The sequence below is a fragment of the Bos indicus genome, chromosome 5, assembly GCF_029378745.1.
Source record: "Bos indicus isolate NIAB-ARS_2022 breed Sahiwal x Tharparkar chromosome 5, NIAB-ARS_B.indTharparkar_mat_pri_1.0, whole genome shotgun sequence".
Lineage (NCBI taxonomy): Eukaryota > Metazoa > Chordata > Mammalia > Artiodactyla > Bovidae > Bos > Bos indicus.
The window spans coordinates 28,433,128-28,451,378 of NC_091764.1; the positions used below are offsets into that span (position 1 = coordinate 28,433,128).

Below are 18,251 nucleotides of genomic sequence, written 5' to 3' on the forward strand. Positions count from 1 at the left end.
AGGTACTGGGGGCTGGTAATTAAGTGTGTGATGGTCCTGGCTATATGGGTTTTTCTTTGGGGATGTCAGGCACCATTTCCCAGACTCTGTATCAGGTCTAGATATAGATCCAATCTAATGGACTCCCAAACCCCCATGTGGAATTGATTGTAAGTGACCCTCCTCTAAAAAAGCATGGGACTCTAGTTTATTCTCTTTTTGAAACCAAAAGAAAGCTGAGCTCTCACCTCTGCAAAGATCATGTGTTTCAAGGAAAGTTGTTGGTCTCATTTCTACTACTTTCAAACTCTCAGTCCTGAGTTGTGAATACCCTTTGTATTCAAAAGGATAAATCATAGCTTTAAAATTCTATCAAATCCATACCCAAGACTCTTCCCCTTAAAAAAGCACCACCTCCTTTAAGATAGTCTCAATCCTGGAAACTATTCTAAAGACAAATGTATCCTTTGAAATGCTTCTCAATACCAGGACTCCTCCGCCACAACTCAGACCTCCTCCAACTTTAAAGAAAATATGAACTTTACTCCTGGAACTTGATCCCTCTTTTCAGCGATCCCTTCCATCAAAGGGCTCCTCCTTTTCTCCAGTAATCCCTCCCAGAGCCCAGTTATCCTTCCGCCCTCAAATACATTCCTCCAGCCAGGATGAATTCTCCCTATCAATACTGCTAGTTAAATGCTATTCTGTTGGCTTCTTGTCTCCTCTCCTTTCTGTCCCTGAATTTCCAAGAGTGGAAAAATCAACACTCTCAGCAATTCAAAAAAAGAAACAAATGTTGGGCTTCCATTGGATAGAGTACTGAAGATAAATAAATAAGGCAAGCAAATTCAAGGAAGGAAGGAAAAAATAGGTGAAGGCCCTAGAGAAGGCCCAGTAGACCCTCTTAGACACAAGCACAACCCACAATGCCAGAACCATAGTCCCAGCCTTCTCCCACAATGTGGGGGACACCTTCTGGATGCCACTCCAACCCCAAATCTCATTCTCTTTTACTACCTTCCTACCTGGAATATAAAATTTCCCAGCCTGGGGACCCTCTTTCCTCATCTACCACAGAGAACCTCCTCATTGGACATCTGTCCTTAAAATCTGGGCCCAGAAGAGTAAGTTGCCTATTCTCAGACACACCTAAAATAGTACTTATTTCCCTACCCCAAGGGGTTTCTCAACTTAAAATAACCATTTAATATTTATCCATGTCTTAACTTAAAATAACCATTTAATATTTACGCATGCCATGTCCACTCGTGCTAAAGAACAGTCATCATTCTAATAGTCATTCGTCAGATAATAATTAGGTATCCACTCTATGCAGGGCACTGAACTGGGTGTTAGGAATATAATGGGGTCCCCGCCCTTAGGGAGCAAACCCTTCTGGCAGGAAAGACATCAAATCAAGAAATAATAATAAAAGATGACCAGGGCTATAACAGGGGACTGGGCTGAGGGTAGTAGCTGGGCAGGGGACAGGGCTCCAAGCTGTGATATCACACAGCAGGAATAACCTAACCTCCTCTAAAGAATGTCTTGGAAGACTCTCCAAAGGGACGCCTAAGCTGAATCAAAGGACAAGAAGCAGTTAGCCTGGAAATGAAGAGGTGGAGGAATGTTCAAATCAGGGGGAACACTGTGTGGGAAGGATAGGAGGTGAGACAGAACATGGTAGGTGGTTTGAGAACTTGAATGAATGATATAGTATTCAATAGAATTGTAATACTTATTGTCAGTGGTCCAATTTCCAGCCAATAAAGATACTATAGAGAAGAAGGCTGAAAGCAAAAATGACTCATTTCTTTATACAGCTTCTGTCCAGTAAGCAGTATTAGCTGTGAAATATTCCAGAACTTACCGCCCAGTGCGCTGAAGCTCTGGCCCGCTGTGGCCCCCATGTGGCTCCGGTTCTATGTGGCAAACGTTCCCATTTGGAACTCCAGGCATTTTCCTTTTCTCCTTTTAACAGAGGACCACACATTAGCAAAGTCAACCACCTATTCTGTCTTTCCTGCTATGGTGGAGGTAGGCGGGGTGGGAGGGTGGGAGATGGCGGGGGTCAGGGTAGCATGAGAGAATCCAAAAGCAGCCCCCAAAATACCCAAGTGTTTCTTATAGCTTTCAGATGCATTTACTGATTTGGGACAGTTTATTGACTTTTCTGAAAAACACAAAAGACAACAAATAATTTCTCTTCCTCTCCACTGGTACCTGACTCCTCTGTCTTGTCCAGAAACAGAAACGTGAAGGCTTTGGCATCAGATATGACCTGAGTTCAAGTCGCAAATCTGTCTTGAAGATAGTACTTTTATTCCTCATTTGTTAAATAAAAAATAACAACACCTACTTGGAGATGTTGCTGAGAGATTTAATTAGCATATGTAAAACACCTGGCCCAGGGACCAGTGTACTGTAGAAGTTTTCTTCCATCTTTAACCTCTCAAAAAAAAAGTATGGGGAACTCCATTTGCACTCCCTATGCACTGCTGCTGCAGCTGCTAAGCCACTTCAGTCGTGTCCGACTCTGTGCGACCCCATAGACGGCAGCCCACCAGGCTCCCCCGTCCCTGGGATTCTCCAGGCAAGAACACTGGAGTGGGTTGCCATTTCCTTCTCCAATGCAGGAAAGTGAAAAGTGAAAGTGAAGTCACTCAGTCGTGTCAGACTCTTAACGACCCCATGGACTGCAGCCTACCAGGCTCCTCCATCCATGGGATTTTCCAGGCAAGGGTACTGGAGTGGGGTGCCATTGCCTTCTCCGCTCTATGCACTGAGCTCTTCTCATTTAGTGGCTTCATTCTTAATAGACTCCCAAGAAATGCCCCCTCCTCTCCTCTCTGCCATTTCACACCAATCCTCCAAAAGTTGGCTTAAAATTCATCCCAGGGTAATCCTGGCCAATCGATGTTACTGCATATTCATATTTTATTACTCTTCTGACATTCTAGGCACCCTGCAATAGAACCACATCTCAGTTTACTTAGCATAACCAACATGGTCTTTGCTGTGTCCATGGTGGGCCCTCAGTAAGTGACACTAAGCCACCACTGGCTCATGTGCATACATTACCTGGGAAGGGACATTTTTGGGTGGCTCAATTCGAATGGAGGGGTCCCACTCCCCTGGAGGAAGCACCGTCACCTGGTCTAGGAACTCATCAATCCCTGCCAGGAGGTCATCTCGTTCTTTTGCCTTATAAGCCACATCATGAAAAATCTAAGAGAAGAAAAAATCCTCAGGAAAGCTGAAAGTCACTTGACTTAAACAATAACCAATGGATATGGTAAAAGATGGATAAAACCTCTTGGTTTTTATCTTTGTCTAGGGGCTCTGAAATGTAGATAAGTTTAGCACTTGAAGTACAGGGATAAAAGAGTTTTAAAAATGAATCTAAAGATGAGTCAAAAAAAACTAAATATATGTCTATTAGTGTAGAAAGAGATAAGACATGACTCTAAAGTTTTGTAATTCTGTTATCTCCTCAAAGAATGGAACAAAAGCCAAGATACATGAGGAATTTTCCTGATCATGATGGGTAGAAAAAACGGATGGAATTACTAATAAAGGTCCTCCATGAAATATGTCTTCCAACCAAAGACAGCTGATAAAACACAGCCCCATCTCCCTTTGCCTCTAAGACATATGTCTTTTCAAGGCCCTACTCTGCAACTAACCTGAGCAGCACAGTCCTCACCAGGGATGCAGCAGGGGCAGCCGAAATGTCTAGTAACCCTAGCACATTCACATGACAATGCCCAAGAGCATCCCCCTGACGAGCTGGTCTCATTTACAGCTCATTTACGTGAAATGGGAGTGAGGTTTCTTTATGTAAATAGCTTGGGTATACTTCATTAACTATTTTCTCTAGAAAGTTAAGTCAGCCTTAATATCTTTCCCACTTGGTATCCTACTTGGCAATAGTTTTCCCAGAAAAAGATTTCTCTGCATCCTTGATTATTCCAAAAGGGAGAGATGACAGAGGAAGAAAAATCCAAGAGGCCTTGATCCTCAAAAACATGACCTGCATTGCTTCTCAGCAATAATTATTATACCCCCAACAACTAGCACAATGCCTGGCACAGAGTAAACACTCAATAAATATTTATGAGATGAACACATGAAAAGCAGAAGTGGTGTGCATACCTCATCTGTCATGATGGTGGCCATGGATCTGCCAATCTCATGATACTGCTGACCTTTCCCTACTGGACCCAATAGGATAAACAAAAACCTGGCAACACACAAAAAAAGATGAAATTATGTAAGGAAAAGGAAATTATGTAAGGAAATATAAGGAAATTTCTTCTCCAAACAACATAACATTTCTCTTTTCTATCAAACAGAATTTATCATAGTAACTTCAAAAAAAGGAAGCAAACTAATGATGGAGCAATCTGAGTAGCCTTGACCTAATAGCTCTCCTATAGTCATTGGAAGCTATCTGTACGACTCCATTCAATAAAGTGGTTAGAATTCTCAGGGTTTCCATAGCCGTAATTCCTTGCTCTAGAAAGGATATTTTTTCAAAACATGGCAAATTCAAGATTATCTGTATCTCATTCATGGCTCTAATAAGAAAATGATGGGGAGAGGAGAAGGATAAGGCAATTGAAATGATCAAGCCCGGCAGAGGAGTCTAAATTGTGTCCTGGACATCTGAATATTCCATTATTAACGGGACTCTGAATCACCTATCATCACCTCTGGAGTGCATGAATAGGCTTTGGAACAAATACGGACATATTTGCAAACCATACAAATCCTGCCAGAACTATGGAAAGAGACATCAATACTTTGCTTAGAGATGTCTCCCTGGGATAAAGTTCTGCAGAACAGGGAGATCAAGACAGTCTCCCTATCCCAGGTCAGTGGTCCTTGCTATGTCTTCGGAATGCTCTTTGAGTCTCAATTTCCCACGTCACAGAAACTGCACAGTCACAGCCTTAAAAGTCTTACAATTCTTCTGCACAGAGGTTAATCAAATATACCCCAGTTTTCTGAGATCATTGTTGAATTTTAAACAGCAATCCCCAAATTAATTAATCCTATATTTTGGCATTAGCTGGTTTCTTCCACTGCTGCTGCTGCTGCTAAATCGCTTCAGTCATGTCCGACTCTGTGCGACCCCATAGACAGCAGCCCATCAGGCTCCCCCGTCCCTGGGATTCTCCAGGCAAGAATACTGGAGTGGGTTGCCATTTCCTTTTCTAATGCATGAAAGTGAAAAGTGAAAGTGAAGTTATTCAGTCGTGTCCGACTCTTAACGACCCCATGGACTGCAGCCTACCAGGCTCCTCCGTCCATGGGATTTTCCAGGCAAGAGTACTGGAGTGGGGTGCCATTGCTGTCTCCGGGTTTCTTCCACTAGAGCTCATATAAACCTGTGCATCAGGCAGAAGGCAGTGTGCTTTGTGGTCCTCATCTTTACCTTGTTGGGATGGGCACTTCTGTCAGGCCTGAGAGAAGGACAGCTGGAGACAGCCTCACAAAGGCGACAATGGGGCGGTCCAGAGAGTCCACCTCTCCAACCAGGACATTCGAGGCCTCTGCCCCAGTGGGAATCTTCTTCATAAAATGAAGGTCCACCTGAAAATTTAAAAGCACCCCGACAGTGTGGGAGCCATCACCTCACATATCCATCACCCTCCTCACAACATTACATTCATGCATCATTTTATGATTTAACATATTTTTCTCATACTACTTCACTTAATCCTTAAAATAACTCTGTATGGTGGATAAGATTGGCCAATCAGACTCATTTTTTATTTAAAAAAATGAAGTCACCAAGACCCAGAGAGATGAAGTTGACTTGCCCATGACAACAGAGTTTCTAAGAGAGAGAATTTAAATCTAGGGTGCTGATTTGAATTCCATTATGCCATGCAACCTCAAAGAAAATTTTTTTGAAACTCCAGGTCAAATTGTTTCCATTTTAAAATACCTGAATGCTTTGTCTGAGGTTTCGGGGAGCCTCATGAGCTGAGAAGTGACATAATACTATCTGTGTTTTGGAAAGACAGTGTCAGGGAGAGACCAGAGCAAGGAAAGGCCGGCAGCCGGGAGATCAAGGATTGAGCCAAGAGCTGCAGGGGGACCCGGATCCTGTGGGAGAGGCCTCAGACACCAAAGTCACAGTCACCAAGAAGAGTTTAACCACAAAGTAGTTGTGAGATAGTAGCAAAAATATTGTTTTCACAAAACGCTTGGAGGTAAATAAATAAGAATAATTGAAAAATAAAACCTTGGAGGTAAGAAGATGCTCCTAGAGAGCAGGTATCAGAAAATCATTTTGAAACAGCAGGAGGTGTGCATCAGGGCAGTTTATCAGTGGCTAGTGAGTTTCAGCAGGTCGAATAGGGTCGGGGGGTGGGGGGGAACTGATGAGTCAGCCCTCTCTGGGATGGAGAAGGAGGAAGACATGAGCAGATGGGCCTCCTTTTCTGCAGAAGGGGCTCTGGTCCTGGAGAAAGGATATTGAAATGCCAAAGCTTACCCAGCTTCCAGCAACAGGACTCTGGGCTCCACAAGAGATATGCTTAGGCCTCTGAGCCAACTTCCACATCTCTGCTCACCTTGCTTAAATCCACTGGACTGTGTTCACAATTCACTCCATTCTTTACTTCAAGACTTGTGGTTGGAATGGACTGAGGAGACACAGTTTGACCTATTTGGAGAAAAATCAAACAGAATTCTTGAGTCTTGCCCTTTCCCTCTTTGACGTACCCCATCCATTGTCGGCTGGTCATGGCTCTCTCCTGCAAAGCCCACAGAGAGAAGAGGTTCAGGTGACTAGGAAGCGAAGACCCACACATACCTGTCTCCTTACCTACCAGCTAGCAGTAAAGGGGGCACAGAGATCTTACTAACCTGGAGCTCTCTTCCTGAACCATTTGTAATGTTCTTTTCTTCCTTTATTAAAGGCAGTAATCCTCAACCAGGAGTGCACACCATAAATTCCTATGGAGAACTTTTCAAATACATGGATCCCCAGACATATCTCCTATACATTGTGTTTCGGTAAATGTGGGGACAAGGAGACCCCCAGCCTGGCCACAGAAACGGAAAGCATTCAGCAGCTGAAATTCACCAGATGTTTACAACCCACCACACACCTGGCTCAGGGCTTTACACGGATTAACTTATTGAAACCTCACAACAGACTGGTGGAGTGGATCTTATCATTATCCTTACTCTACAAAGTGGGCTTAAAGAGGTTTAGGAAGTTGTCCAAAATCTTTGCAAGAGGTGAAGCCAGAATCTCAAGCCTGGAAATCTGACTCAGGAGTCTACACTACTGCATTTTGCCTCCCTAATCTAAGACATTTGTTTACTTCTAAAAAGCTCCAGTTGACCTTCTCTGCAGCCAAATTTTCCCCAGTGTGGATATCTCCCTGTCTCGCTGATCCTGCTGACTCCACCAACTGTCTTGCTGTATCTCACTGTGTACACTCTTCGTTGAGCCCAGGGCAGGCAAGGTGCGAGCAGGAAAACTGGAAGAAAACTCAAGGAGTCATAGGAACTGCAAACACATTTATTCTCTCCTGAATGGCACAGCAGCCATAGCAGTGGACATGCTATATTCTCTCCTCTCGTGGTTGACCCAGCAGACACAGCCTTAACGCAGCCTCACCACCATAATGCAGCCATACATAGCCCCCCAGCAGCACAGCCAACTCTCTCTCTCTCTCTGGCATGCCAAGTGAAGCTTATATACGCTTACAGAACAAAAGTAGGCTGCAGGCAATTGAGTATCTCAGAATGTGCAACTACATTGCTATAAGTGATCTCAGCTGATATAGAATCATTATTATAAAATGTGGGGCAAGAGTAAGAGGGCATGGGGTGAGAGAGCCTGACCAGGCCATCTTGGCTAATTTGACCTTTCCCTACACTCCCCAAGTCACATCAGTTCTGAGGCCATTCTGGGGCACAAACCTTTCCCCTGAGGTCCACTGAAATGTATCTGAGGCATGCATCCTTAGTGCCACAAGAGATGATGGTCGCCAGTCCCAGCCACCCATCTTGCTGATCCTCAAAAAGGACTGTGTCTAAGTGAGCATGAAAGCATATTAGAGAAATGCTGTTCCTACCCTCTAGTAACTCAGCATCTCCAACTAGTGCCTAAATGTCTTATTAATCTAAACAGAAAGCAGTTACTCCTAATAATCTTACCATGTTTATCCATTGAATGTGGATCAGACTGCTTCTTGCCAACCTCAGCAAAGGAGCGAACAATGGGGATGAGGTTATTTCTCTTCTTTTCATTCTGATGATGATGCTTTTTGAGAAGGGCTTCCCGGACTTTAACCCTCATGCTGTCATTCAGGTCACTGAACAGCTCCTGCTGGTCCAGGATCAGGTCTGGAAGGCAGGTGCTAACATGAACACTCAAACTGATGGTCAGTGATTCCAAAGAAGGCAAGGTCAGGTGAGGTGAGGGACACGGAGTAGGAGGAAGCAGTTCTACCAGGGTCACTGAGGTTACAGTCTCTGTATCAGTGCCTGAAAGAGCTAACTGCTGATAGCAGCTGTGACACTTTACATGTTATTCATGTAACAAATCATTACTTTTATAAATGGAAACTATTGAGCACTTAACATGTGCCAGGAACTACATTCTGAACTTATTACATAATGATCTAATCTGATCCTTATAAAACCTCTGAAAAGTAGGTGGTATTATAATAATTTTTACAGATCAGGAAACTGAGGCCCCAAAATTACAAAATCCCCATGACCTCACATCTAGTGAGTTGCAGAGATTGGATTCAAATCCCAGACTGTCTGACTCAAATGTCCACATGATTGCCATTCTGTTCTATCATTTGCCAAAGTTCCTCTAGGTTCTCTTCCTCTGAGATTTTAACATTGCTGTGATTGTCAAGAGAAACTATAACTGTAGAAGGCCACGTGACTGAAGGTAGAATCCATAAAAATAATTAATTTGTTCTTAATTAAGCCCTCAAGACAATTAATACCAAGCATCAATCTTGACCTGCCAAGTCCAGCAGAACTGAGGGGGAGAAAATCCCCACACCTGCTGCTGAAAGGCAGCTGGCATAGAAGTCAACAGCATGTATTCTAGAGCTAAACGTCCACATCTCTCCCACCCTCTTCTACCACTTTCTGTGTGATAACCTCTCTGTACCTCAGTTTCCTCATCTGTAACATGAAGTGAATATGATCCTTAGAAGATAGTTGTGAAAAATTAATAAGATATATAAAGTGCTGATTCACTACAAGTGAGACCATTTACCCACCCTTATCACTAACATGAATACCTCAGGTTCCTAACGTGAAGAACCATAGCTATTTTACTTAAACCCTACATATCCACCCCCCTGCCACCGCCTCTCTCAAACTCCAACCTATTCTCAACTCCAGCTCCATCCATGACTATCCAAGTGTTAGAAGCAATAAATAAAAGAAAATCTATTTCAAATACTCAAGCCAAAGATCCAAGCTTCTCTCTCTTTAACTTTTAGATTGATTGGTTCTCCTTGTCCCACAATATAAACATGCTTAAGGATACTTCATCTTGGGAAAGAAAAAACAGAAGAACATCCATCCCTGGTCTCCCTTTATCTGTTGCCTTCCCTTTCTCGCACATGCACTTGCTCTCTATTTCTTCTCAAAAGAAAAATTTCTCACCTGCTGCAATGTGGCTGCCTCAATGAAACCGCTTTTGATAAAATCATCAACAACCTTCCAGTTGCTAAATCTGGTGGATGCTTCCAGTTCTTACTTCATCGGACCTCTCTGCAGCATCCGACACTGATGAACTGAACTCCTCTCTTCTTTTGTTGTGGGTTGAATGGCGCCCCTTCAAAAGATGCTGTGTACTATATACTAACTCCCCAGAACCCATGAGCATGATCTCATTTGTAAAGAGAGTCTTCACAGATGTAACTAAGGTGCTAACACAAGATCCCATCGGTAAGACCTCTCCTCAGGTCCCTATGTGATCCCAGACAGGCAGAATTACTTGGATACTTGTAATGAAGAAAAGCTGGAAGAAACTTAAAAATCTGTCCAACCAAACAGAGCCAAGCCGAGGAAAAGCCTTACATGCACCCAGGTGTTTCTCAAACTCCATTCCCCAAACACAATGACTTATACTCTCCTGTACTAGGAAACTCCATCAGGTATCTCCCCTTTACATCATGCTGAAGAAGTGGGGAGTCCTTTGGCTCAATTTCATACATGTTTTTCCTAGTTGCCATATTGAAAAATCTTTCTTTCACTTTTCTCTGCAGAGCTCCCAGTCACACTTATTACCAAACCAGAGCTTGGTTGTTGCACTTATTTTAATTGCCCTATGGCTATTGTCCTCACTGGGGCTTCCCTGATAAAGGAAAGCCCTTTACTTTACTTTACTTCCCTGAGTAAAAGCTTCATCTTTACTCAGACGGTAAAGAATCTGCCTGCGATGCAGGAGACGTGGGTTCAGTCCCTGGGTTGGGAAGACCCCCCGGAGAAGGAAATGGCAACCCACTCCAGTATTCTTGCCTGGAGAATTCCATGTACACAGGAGCCTGGTGGGCTACAGTCCATGGGGTTGCAAAGAGTTGGACACGACTGAGAGAATAACACACACACACATTTTCCCCACTAGAAGGTGAGCTCCTTGAGGGTAGAAACTGTATCGTATCCTGTGCCTAGTACATAATCAAGCATAGATAGAAAATAATATTTGCTAAACAAACAGGCAAATGGAAAACCACACTCCATGTCATTTGCATCCCAGAACAAGCCTGTGGAATAGGCAGGGAAGAAATCCATCCCAGAGCTGAAGGTGCTGAGGTCAGGAAGGTAAGTGACTTGCCCAAGCACAAACAGCCACATTCTTCTTTCTTTCCTCCACATCACACCACAAACGATCCTCTGCTTTCTCTCCCCTAATCTTACCTGAGATTTCTTCTATGCTATTTGCACGCATATCCAGAAGGACCGTCCCATTAATAAGACAGCTTCTTAACTCAAAGAGACTGTGCAGTGAAAGGGTTGCCACATAAGGCTTGCTCCATCGTTCTCCCCCATCCTCGACATCTTCTTCAAACTTCAGCCACCTGAAAGCATGACAAAGAGATGCCAAAAACAGAAAATGAAGAATTTTCAGGAGAGGATTTTTAATGTAGGTCACAAAGAAAGGTACCTGAATAATCACACTGAACCCTGTAATCGAATCTATATGTTCAGCATGCATTGGCAAGTGAAATAAGTAGGTTACAAACCACTGCAAAATTGAGTATAGCTTGATTCCATTTTTATGAAAGGAAAATCTTAAAATACAACACATACATATATAAGACACCAAATGTTATATTCATTATCCCTGGGGTATTAATTTTTATTTTCTTTTTGCTTATCCTTATTTTCTCATTTTGTACAGTGAGCATGCATTACTTGTACAACTAAAAAAATAGATCTAATCTATATCATTTGGATACACTGACAAATCACATTAATAAAATGATCATATTTTTCTTTGTTAAAAAGTCTGTGTGACCTTCAGAAGTCTGCAAAGACAGGATGTTAAGGCTAATTGCCTTCTTGTTTGGTATGAGGTTAATTGGTTTGTTTAATCCTCTCTATTCATTGAACACATCAGACATCCAGGAAGAACTGTTTCAGTGAGACATTGAGCCATGGTTTGCTGGTTATCCCTCATCTTCTTCCCTGAGGCTCAGGCACGCTGGCTTTGTATCACCCAGAAGGCTCACTTGTCAGTTACTAGAGGAACCCTAGACATGGGCTTGGTTCATCTGAGAGTTATTCTTGGGTATGAGCCTTAGACAAGCATATTCACTCTCTAATCAAGGGAAGCCTACCATCAGGCTGGATATTACCCCGAGGTCTCTATGAAGTTGGATTGTCCCATAGGATGTCTCAAAAATTACGCAATCTCCAGTGAATTAAACCTCAAATGATTGGGATTTCCCTGATGGTCCAGAGGCTAAGACTTCATGCTCCTAATGCAGGCAGCCTGGGTTTGATCCCTGTTTGGGGAACTAGTTCCTATGTGCTGCAACTAAAAGCTCCCATGGTGCAACTAAGACCTGGCACAGCCAAATAAAGTAAAGAATTAAAAAAAAAAATGATGCTATGGCTCACCCATAGGAAAAGGCTATGTCTGTTGGGCTAGGTTTAGGCCAAGGTGGCCCCCTCAGGCATCTTCCAAGTCAGACATACAATATAAAGAGCCCAGGAACAAGTGAGAGAGGACCCCCTGTTCCATGTTTCTGTCACCAATCCCCAGCTCAAGGTCAACTGGAACAGGTGTTACCACAGACACGACAAAGAGGCCAACATCAAGACTTCCCATGCAAGACCCTAGAACGTCAGTGCCCATGTTCAGTCATCACGTCTCCCATGAAGAAATAAAAGGCAGGCAGACCTGTCACTCATGGAAACGTACACATTTGCCTACCCCAGCAAACCTTGACCCAGGCTACTCAGGGCCTCACCTGGCTGTCTCCTTCCACTCAGCATCTTCTCCCTCTTTCAGACAGATCTCATCCAGCTCTGTGAAGAGGTCATGAGGCACATGTTCTTCATCCTCCTCAGTGCCAAGAATGAACTGAACACGCTGAGATGGTGTGTCTGGAAAAGCAGCCACAGAGAAAGGTCTGCTCCCAACCTCCACTTGGGACAGAAATAGCATCCTACCACACTCAGTGCACCTGGGGGGCTTCCAGCTTGTGAAACACATAAAGGCAATCCTGCATTCAGATCAAAAAGATTTCTTTATTCCCAGAATTAAAAAAAAAAAAAAAACCTATTCTTTGGAGTTTTCCTGACAGCCAGTTCGTAAAGAATCCTCCTGCAATACAGGAGCCCTTCATTCAATTCCTGGGTCAGGAAGTTTCCCCGGAAAAGGGACAGGCTACCCATTCCAGTATTCTTGGTGGCTCAGCGGGTAAAGAATCTGCCTGCAATGCAGGAGACCTGGGTTTCATCTCTGGGTTGGGAAGATCCCCTGTAAAAGGGAAAGGCTATCCACTCCAGTATTCTGGCCTGGAGAATTCCATGGACTGTATAGTCCATGGGGTTGCAAAGAGTCGGACATGACTCAGCAACTTCCACTTTCATTCTTTGGAAGCAGTTTCATGAAAAGAAAAAAATTAAGTAAGACCACTTGAAGAAAACCCATAAGAAACTAGAAATCTGATTAATTTGATCAAAAGGAATAGCTAATTCTCTAGCAAACGATTTCACCTTCTAGGGTATTGATTTGGGGGCCTGAACAGTGAAGTTTTCAGGCAGATACTTTTGATTCTCAGAGGCATTTCTTCTTCTTTGAAGCAAGCTGGAAAGCCTAGAGAATGAAAACCACTACCTGCTGGATGTCCGTCCCACATGCCCTCAGTCTCGGGGGACTCCCAGCTATGGACGCCCACCCGCCCGCCCTCCCGAGGTGTTACCGTGGGCCAGGGCCTCTGGGCCTTCCTCCCCCTGGCTGGCTCCCTTGCCCCGCATTCGTCTCCGGTGCTTCTGACCGTGCGTTCGGTGGTGCCGATGGCTTTGCCGGCCCAGTGGCATCCGGACCCCCACGTACAGGGTCCTATGGCCTGAAAAGAAGCAGAAGGTCTGAAGAGAGAACTCCTTTAAGAAAAGGAGGTTAGTGTATTTAAGAGGGGGAGGAAGAAGAAAAAGTCACAACTCTGTAATGACAAAAAGACCTCCAGGACTGATTTCTGTAGAGATGGGCAAGTTGAAGATTTCCATCCTGTTCGTGGCTGCAAACATCACAGGAGGGTTGTGAAGATCTAAGAAAATTATGTGTGTGAACATGATTTGCAAACTATAGGGACAAAAACAAAAGCTAGTAGTTGCCACTACAAGACAATTTGAGCAATTGATAAAACGTGATATGGTCACACCAGGACACCTACAGCAAGTCTTGGCACAGAGGCCATTTGGGAAAGTGGTTAAGTGCTCAAGTCAACCTGCCTGGGTCCAAAACTTGATTTCACCATTCTCTTGCCATCTGACCCTGAACAAATTATCTAATCTCTCTGTGACTGTCTTTAACAAGGAATATTGAAAGCTTATTCTTTAAACTCAGAGAATTTTTGTGAGCAGTAAATAAGATAATGTATGTAATATGCTTAACACAATGCCTGGAATCAATTTTAGCAGCCAGTACATTCTAGGATCAGTTTCCATTTTATTTTTTCTGCACTGTAGATTACACCATCTAGAATAGCAGTGAGAGGCTAGTTACAAATTATAAGGGGTATAAGACTGGGAGCATAAAGGAGAGATATTACATATTTTATAAAGAGAGAGGAATACAGGATAATAAGTGATCCCACAGCATTCCTCTCTAGTTCCTCCTTTTTACTCTCTCATCCCATCCATAAACCTTATGTTTTGTTCCTGACTTCCAGGCCTGTCTCACCTCCACCTGATTTCCCTGGCCTTCCTGCCCAGCCTGGGGCTCAGAATCAGCAACTGTAAAGATGCTACCCCTGACACACAGAGCTGTGACCTTGCCCCGTCTCTGCCCAGTTTCTGCTGCTTGACTCTTGATCTCGGGCTGCCTCTGCACATCTTCCAGCACAGGAGCTTTTGTCACCGTCTTCATATCCACAAGCTTACCCACACTTCCTCCCTCTGAGCAGGTAACCTCACTTCATGCAGTACTGAAAAGACAGGTTCTGTCCTGTGAACTCCCATCTTCTCAGCCTGGCTCACTTTCCTCCCCCAGTTCCCCCTCCTTACAGGCTAATGAGTATCACCTCCCATCCTGCTGGGTCGCACTCCATCAGTTATCCTCACTCTCTCCTTTCCATCCATCCCTTCCCTGGGCTTCTCAAGTCTCTCTTACCTAATAAAGAAATGTTCCTGCCACCATATGATCCAACAATTCTACTCCTGGATATATATATTTTTAAAAAAACCCACAAAACATTCATTTGAAAAGAAACATATGTCCTAATGATCGTAGCAGCGTTATTTATAATTATCAAGGTATGGAAGCAACCTAAGTGTCCATCATATGATGAATGGATAAAGAAGACATGGTGTATATACATACAATGGAATAATACTCAGCCATAAAAAAGAATGGCATTTTGCCATTTGCAGCAACATGGATGAACTTGGAAAGCATTATGCAAAGTGAAATATGTCAGAGAAAGACAAATACTGTACAATACTTCTATGTGGAGTCTAAAAACTACAACAAACTAGTGAATAAAACAAAAAAAAGAAGCAGACTCACAGATATAAATAACAAACTAGTAGTTACCAGTGGGAGTGGCGGGAGGGAAGCAATATAGGAGTAGGGGGAAAAGGGGTTATTATGGGATTATATGAAATCATGTGTGTGAATGTTTTGAAAACTGTAAAGCATTATAGAATTTAAAGATTCTTTCATTCAATAAAAATAAAGTTTTAAAAATAAATTTAAAAAAGAAATGTTCCTAGTGAAGTGCTACTCTTCCAAGTCCCTCCATCAGGTCACATTCAAGAATAGTCTATTGATCTAGCTCCCTTTCCTCACCATCTCCTTGCTCCATAGCCTCTGCATGTGGCTGCTCTCCACTGACTGCCTTCATTAGGGACACTAAAGTCCACTAAACCACTAAGTCTATCATATTATGTCTCTCTCAATTCAAAAGACTTCCTGGAGAGCCCACCAGGCTCCAGACATCCTCCCAATCCCTAATGACTTCCTCCCCTTGGTGGTCTGGGCTCCCCCAACACCTGTGCCACTGCCTTCCCTGGCTCACTTGGACTCCTCTGACTGCTTCTCCAGCCCTTCCACAATCCACCAAAGGATGGTTCTCCAGGTTTCTGCCCCTTTCTTCTCTCTTTTTAGTGATATTTACTCTCATGATTTCAAAGTTTCTGTCTACAAATGACCCCCAAATGTTTATCTCTGGAAAGTCAACATGTTCCAAGGCAAACTCACTGTCCTCCATCTCAAATCAGGCTCATACTCATTTCTTATATTTTTCTGTCCATGGCATCACCATTCTCTCAACTTTCCAGGCTGGAAACCTCAGTGTCACCTTGTATTTCCACCTTGCCCTTCAGCGCTCCCTCCCACAGATTATGATCATCCACAGATTAGATCAAGTCTTTTCTCCTCCCATATTGAGAACAGCGGGGGCCTCCTTCCTGTCTCCCCTACCAATTCAATCCTACAAACAAGCCTTCCTGAAGCACTGCTCTGATCCTGGTTCACTCCTACAATCAGGACCCCTCATGCTCTAGCACGCAGGGAGCCCAGCCTCCTTTCTAGTCTTTTCTTTCTCTAGAACAAATTATACATTCAGTAGAGAAAGAAAGGGAAAGCTCTCTAAAAGAACTGAGTGATCAGCTCAAGAGAAATCAAAATGGAAATCCCACACGTGCCCACACTGAATAAATGTTCTTGGGGAAAAAGTCTAGAGATGTATACCTTCTGCATCTACCCCAACAACAGAACAGCCTGGTTTTGACTCTGTCTCCTTCTCATGGCCTCAGCTGATGCTCCTACCCTCACCTCACACTGGTCTCCACCTAAACCAAACTGCTATTTCAAAAATGTGCCAGTGCTTTCCAGACACTGACTTGGCTCACTCCTTTAAGACTCACTGCAAATGCACCTTCCTTCTTGGTATTTTTGCTGATCCCTTCGATCAGATGTGCTGCCTCCTTCCTGTAAATCCCCAAAGTCCTTGGCTAGCATTCCCTTATGCACTTATTTTCTGCATTGCATTACAGTTAGGTATTTATCAGTTTTTCTCCCACTACTCATCTGCAAGCTCCTCTAAGTCCCAGGGTAGGGCCTCCCTGGTGGCTCAGTGGTAAAAAATCTGCCTACCAATGCAGGGGACATGGCTTCAATCCTAGGTCAGGAAGATCTCGCATGCCTCAGAGCAACTAGATCCATGTGCCACAACTATTGAGCCCATGCTCAAGAGACCAGTAACTGCAACTAGTAAAGCCTGTGCCTATGCTCTGCAAAGAGAAGCCACTGCAATGAGAAGCCTGCACACAGCAACTAGAGAGTAGCCTCTAGTTGCCACTACCAGAGAAAAGCCCACACAGCACAGCCAAAAATCAATCAATCGACCAATAAAAAAGTCCCACATTATGGGGGTCCCAGGCTTCCCCAGTGGTACTGTAGTAAAGAACATGCCTGCCAATGCAAGAGACATAAGAGACATGGGATCAGTCCCTGGGTCAGGAAGATCCCCTGGAGGAGGGCATGGCAACCCAGTCTAGTATTCTTGCCTGGAGAACCCCATGGATAGAAGACCCTGGTAGGCTACAGTCCATAAGGTCACAAAGAGTTGGACACAACTGAGTGACTTAGCATGCAGAAAGAGCAGAGAGGGGGAGAAAGGACCCGATAAAATATCTGAAGAGGTAATAGCTAAAAACTTCCCTGAATGGGAAAGAAAAAGTCAACCAAGTCCAGGAAGCACAGAGAAGAGTCCCTGAGACACACAGTAATAAAACTGACAAAAATTTAAAACAAAGATAAAATATTAAAAGCAACAAGGGAAAAATGACAAATAACATACAAGGGAACTCTCATAAAGCTAACAGCTGATATCTCAACAGACACTCTACAAGCCAGAAGGGAATGGCACAACGTATTTAAAGTGATTAACAACCAAGAATACTCTACCCAGCAAGACTCTCATTCAGATTTGATGGAGAAATCAAAAGCTTTTCAGACAAGCAAAGTGAAGAGAATTCAGCACCACCAAACCAGCTATATGACATATGCTAAAGGAACTTCTCTAGGCAGGAAACACAAGAGAAAGAAAAGACCTACAGAAAATAAACCCAAAACAATTAAGAAATTGGTAACAGGATCACACATTAATAATTACCTTAAATGTAAATGGATTAAATGCACCAACCAAAAGACATAAACTGGCTGGGTGGATGAAAACATGTCCATGCATGCACTTCCACTTACATCACGCTGCTTAATCCCTCAAAATGTATGTAATTATTTTATATTGTTAGGTTAATCATGTTCCCATTATGACTTGCAATTATAATTATCTTTTATCTGACTATTGTGAAAACTGATAAACATCTTTTACTATTGTGATTATGTAACTATTATTCACTTAATACTGTTTTATCATGACTGGTCAACAGAAAATAGTAGAATTCTATATCACTAATACTACCATTTAAAAGAAAAACCTGTAATCACTTTTTAAAATCCAGATGCATATCAGAATTATCTTGGAATTTTTTGAGGAATACAAATACCCAGGTATTGCTTTTTTTCTCCA

The 18,251-nt window shown here is 43.2% G+C and overlaps 1 protein-coding gene across 17 annotated transcripts in view; it reads right to left on the reverse strand.

Moving 5' to 3' along the window:
- SLC4A8 (solute carrier family 4 member 8) overlaps positions 1-18,251 on the reverse strand; it is a 112,304-nt gene that overhangs the window by 39,460 nt on the left and 54,593 nt on the right. For all 17 annotated transcript variants that reach the window (XM_070789076.1, XM_070789083.1, XM_070789084.1 and 14 more), the window contains 9 exons: positions 13,419-13,565; positions 12,462-12,597; positions 10,903-11,063; positions 8,167-8,355; positions 6,567-6,658; positions 5,420-5,577; positions 4,135-4,222; positions 3,061-3,207; positions 1,850-1,950 (listed from right to left, as the gene is read on the reverse strand). In XM_070789076.1, the coding sequence (XP_070645177.1) occupies positions 1,850-1,950; positions 3,061-3,207; positions 4,135-4,222; positions 5,420-5,577; positions 6,567-6,658; positions 8,167-8,355; positions 10,903-11,063; positions 12,462-12,597; positions 13,419-13,536 (1,190 nt within the window). In that variant the 5' untranslated portion in view covers positions 13,537-13,565. The remainder of the gene's footprint in view (positions 1-1,849; positions 1,951-3,060; positions 3,208-4,134; positions 4,223-5,419; positions 5,578-6,566; positions 6,659-8,166; positions 8,356-10,902; positions 11,064-12,461; positions 12,598-13,418; positions 13,566-18,251) is intronic.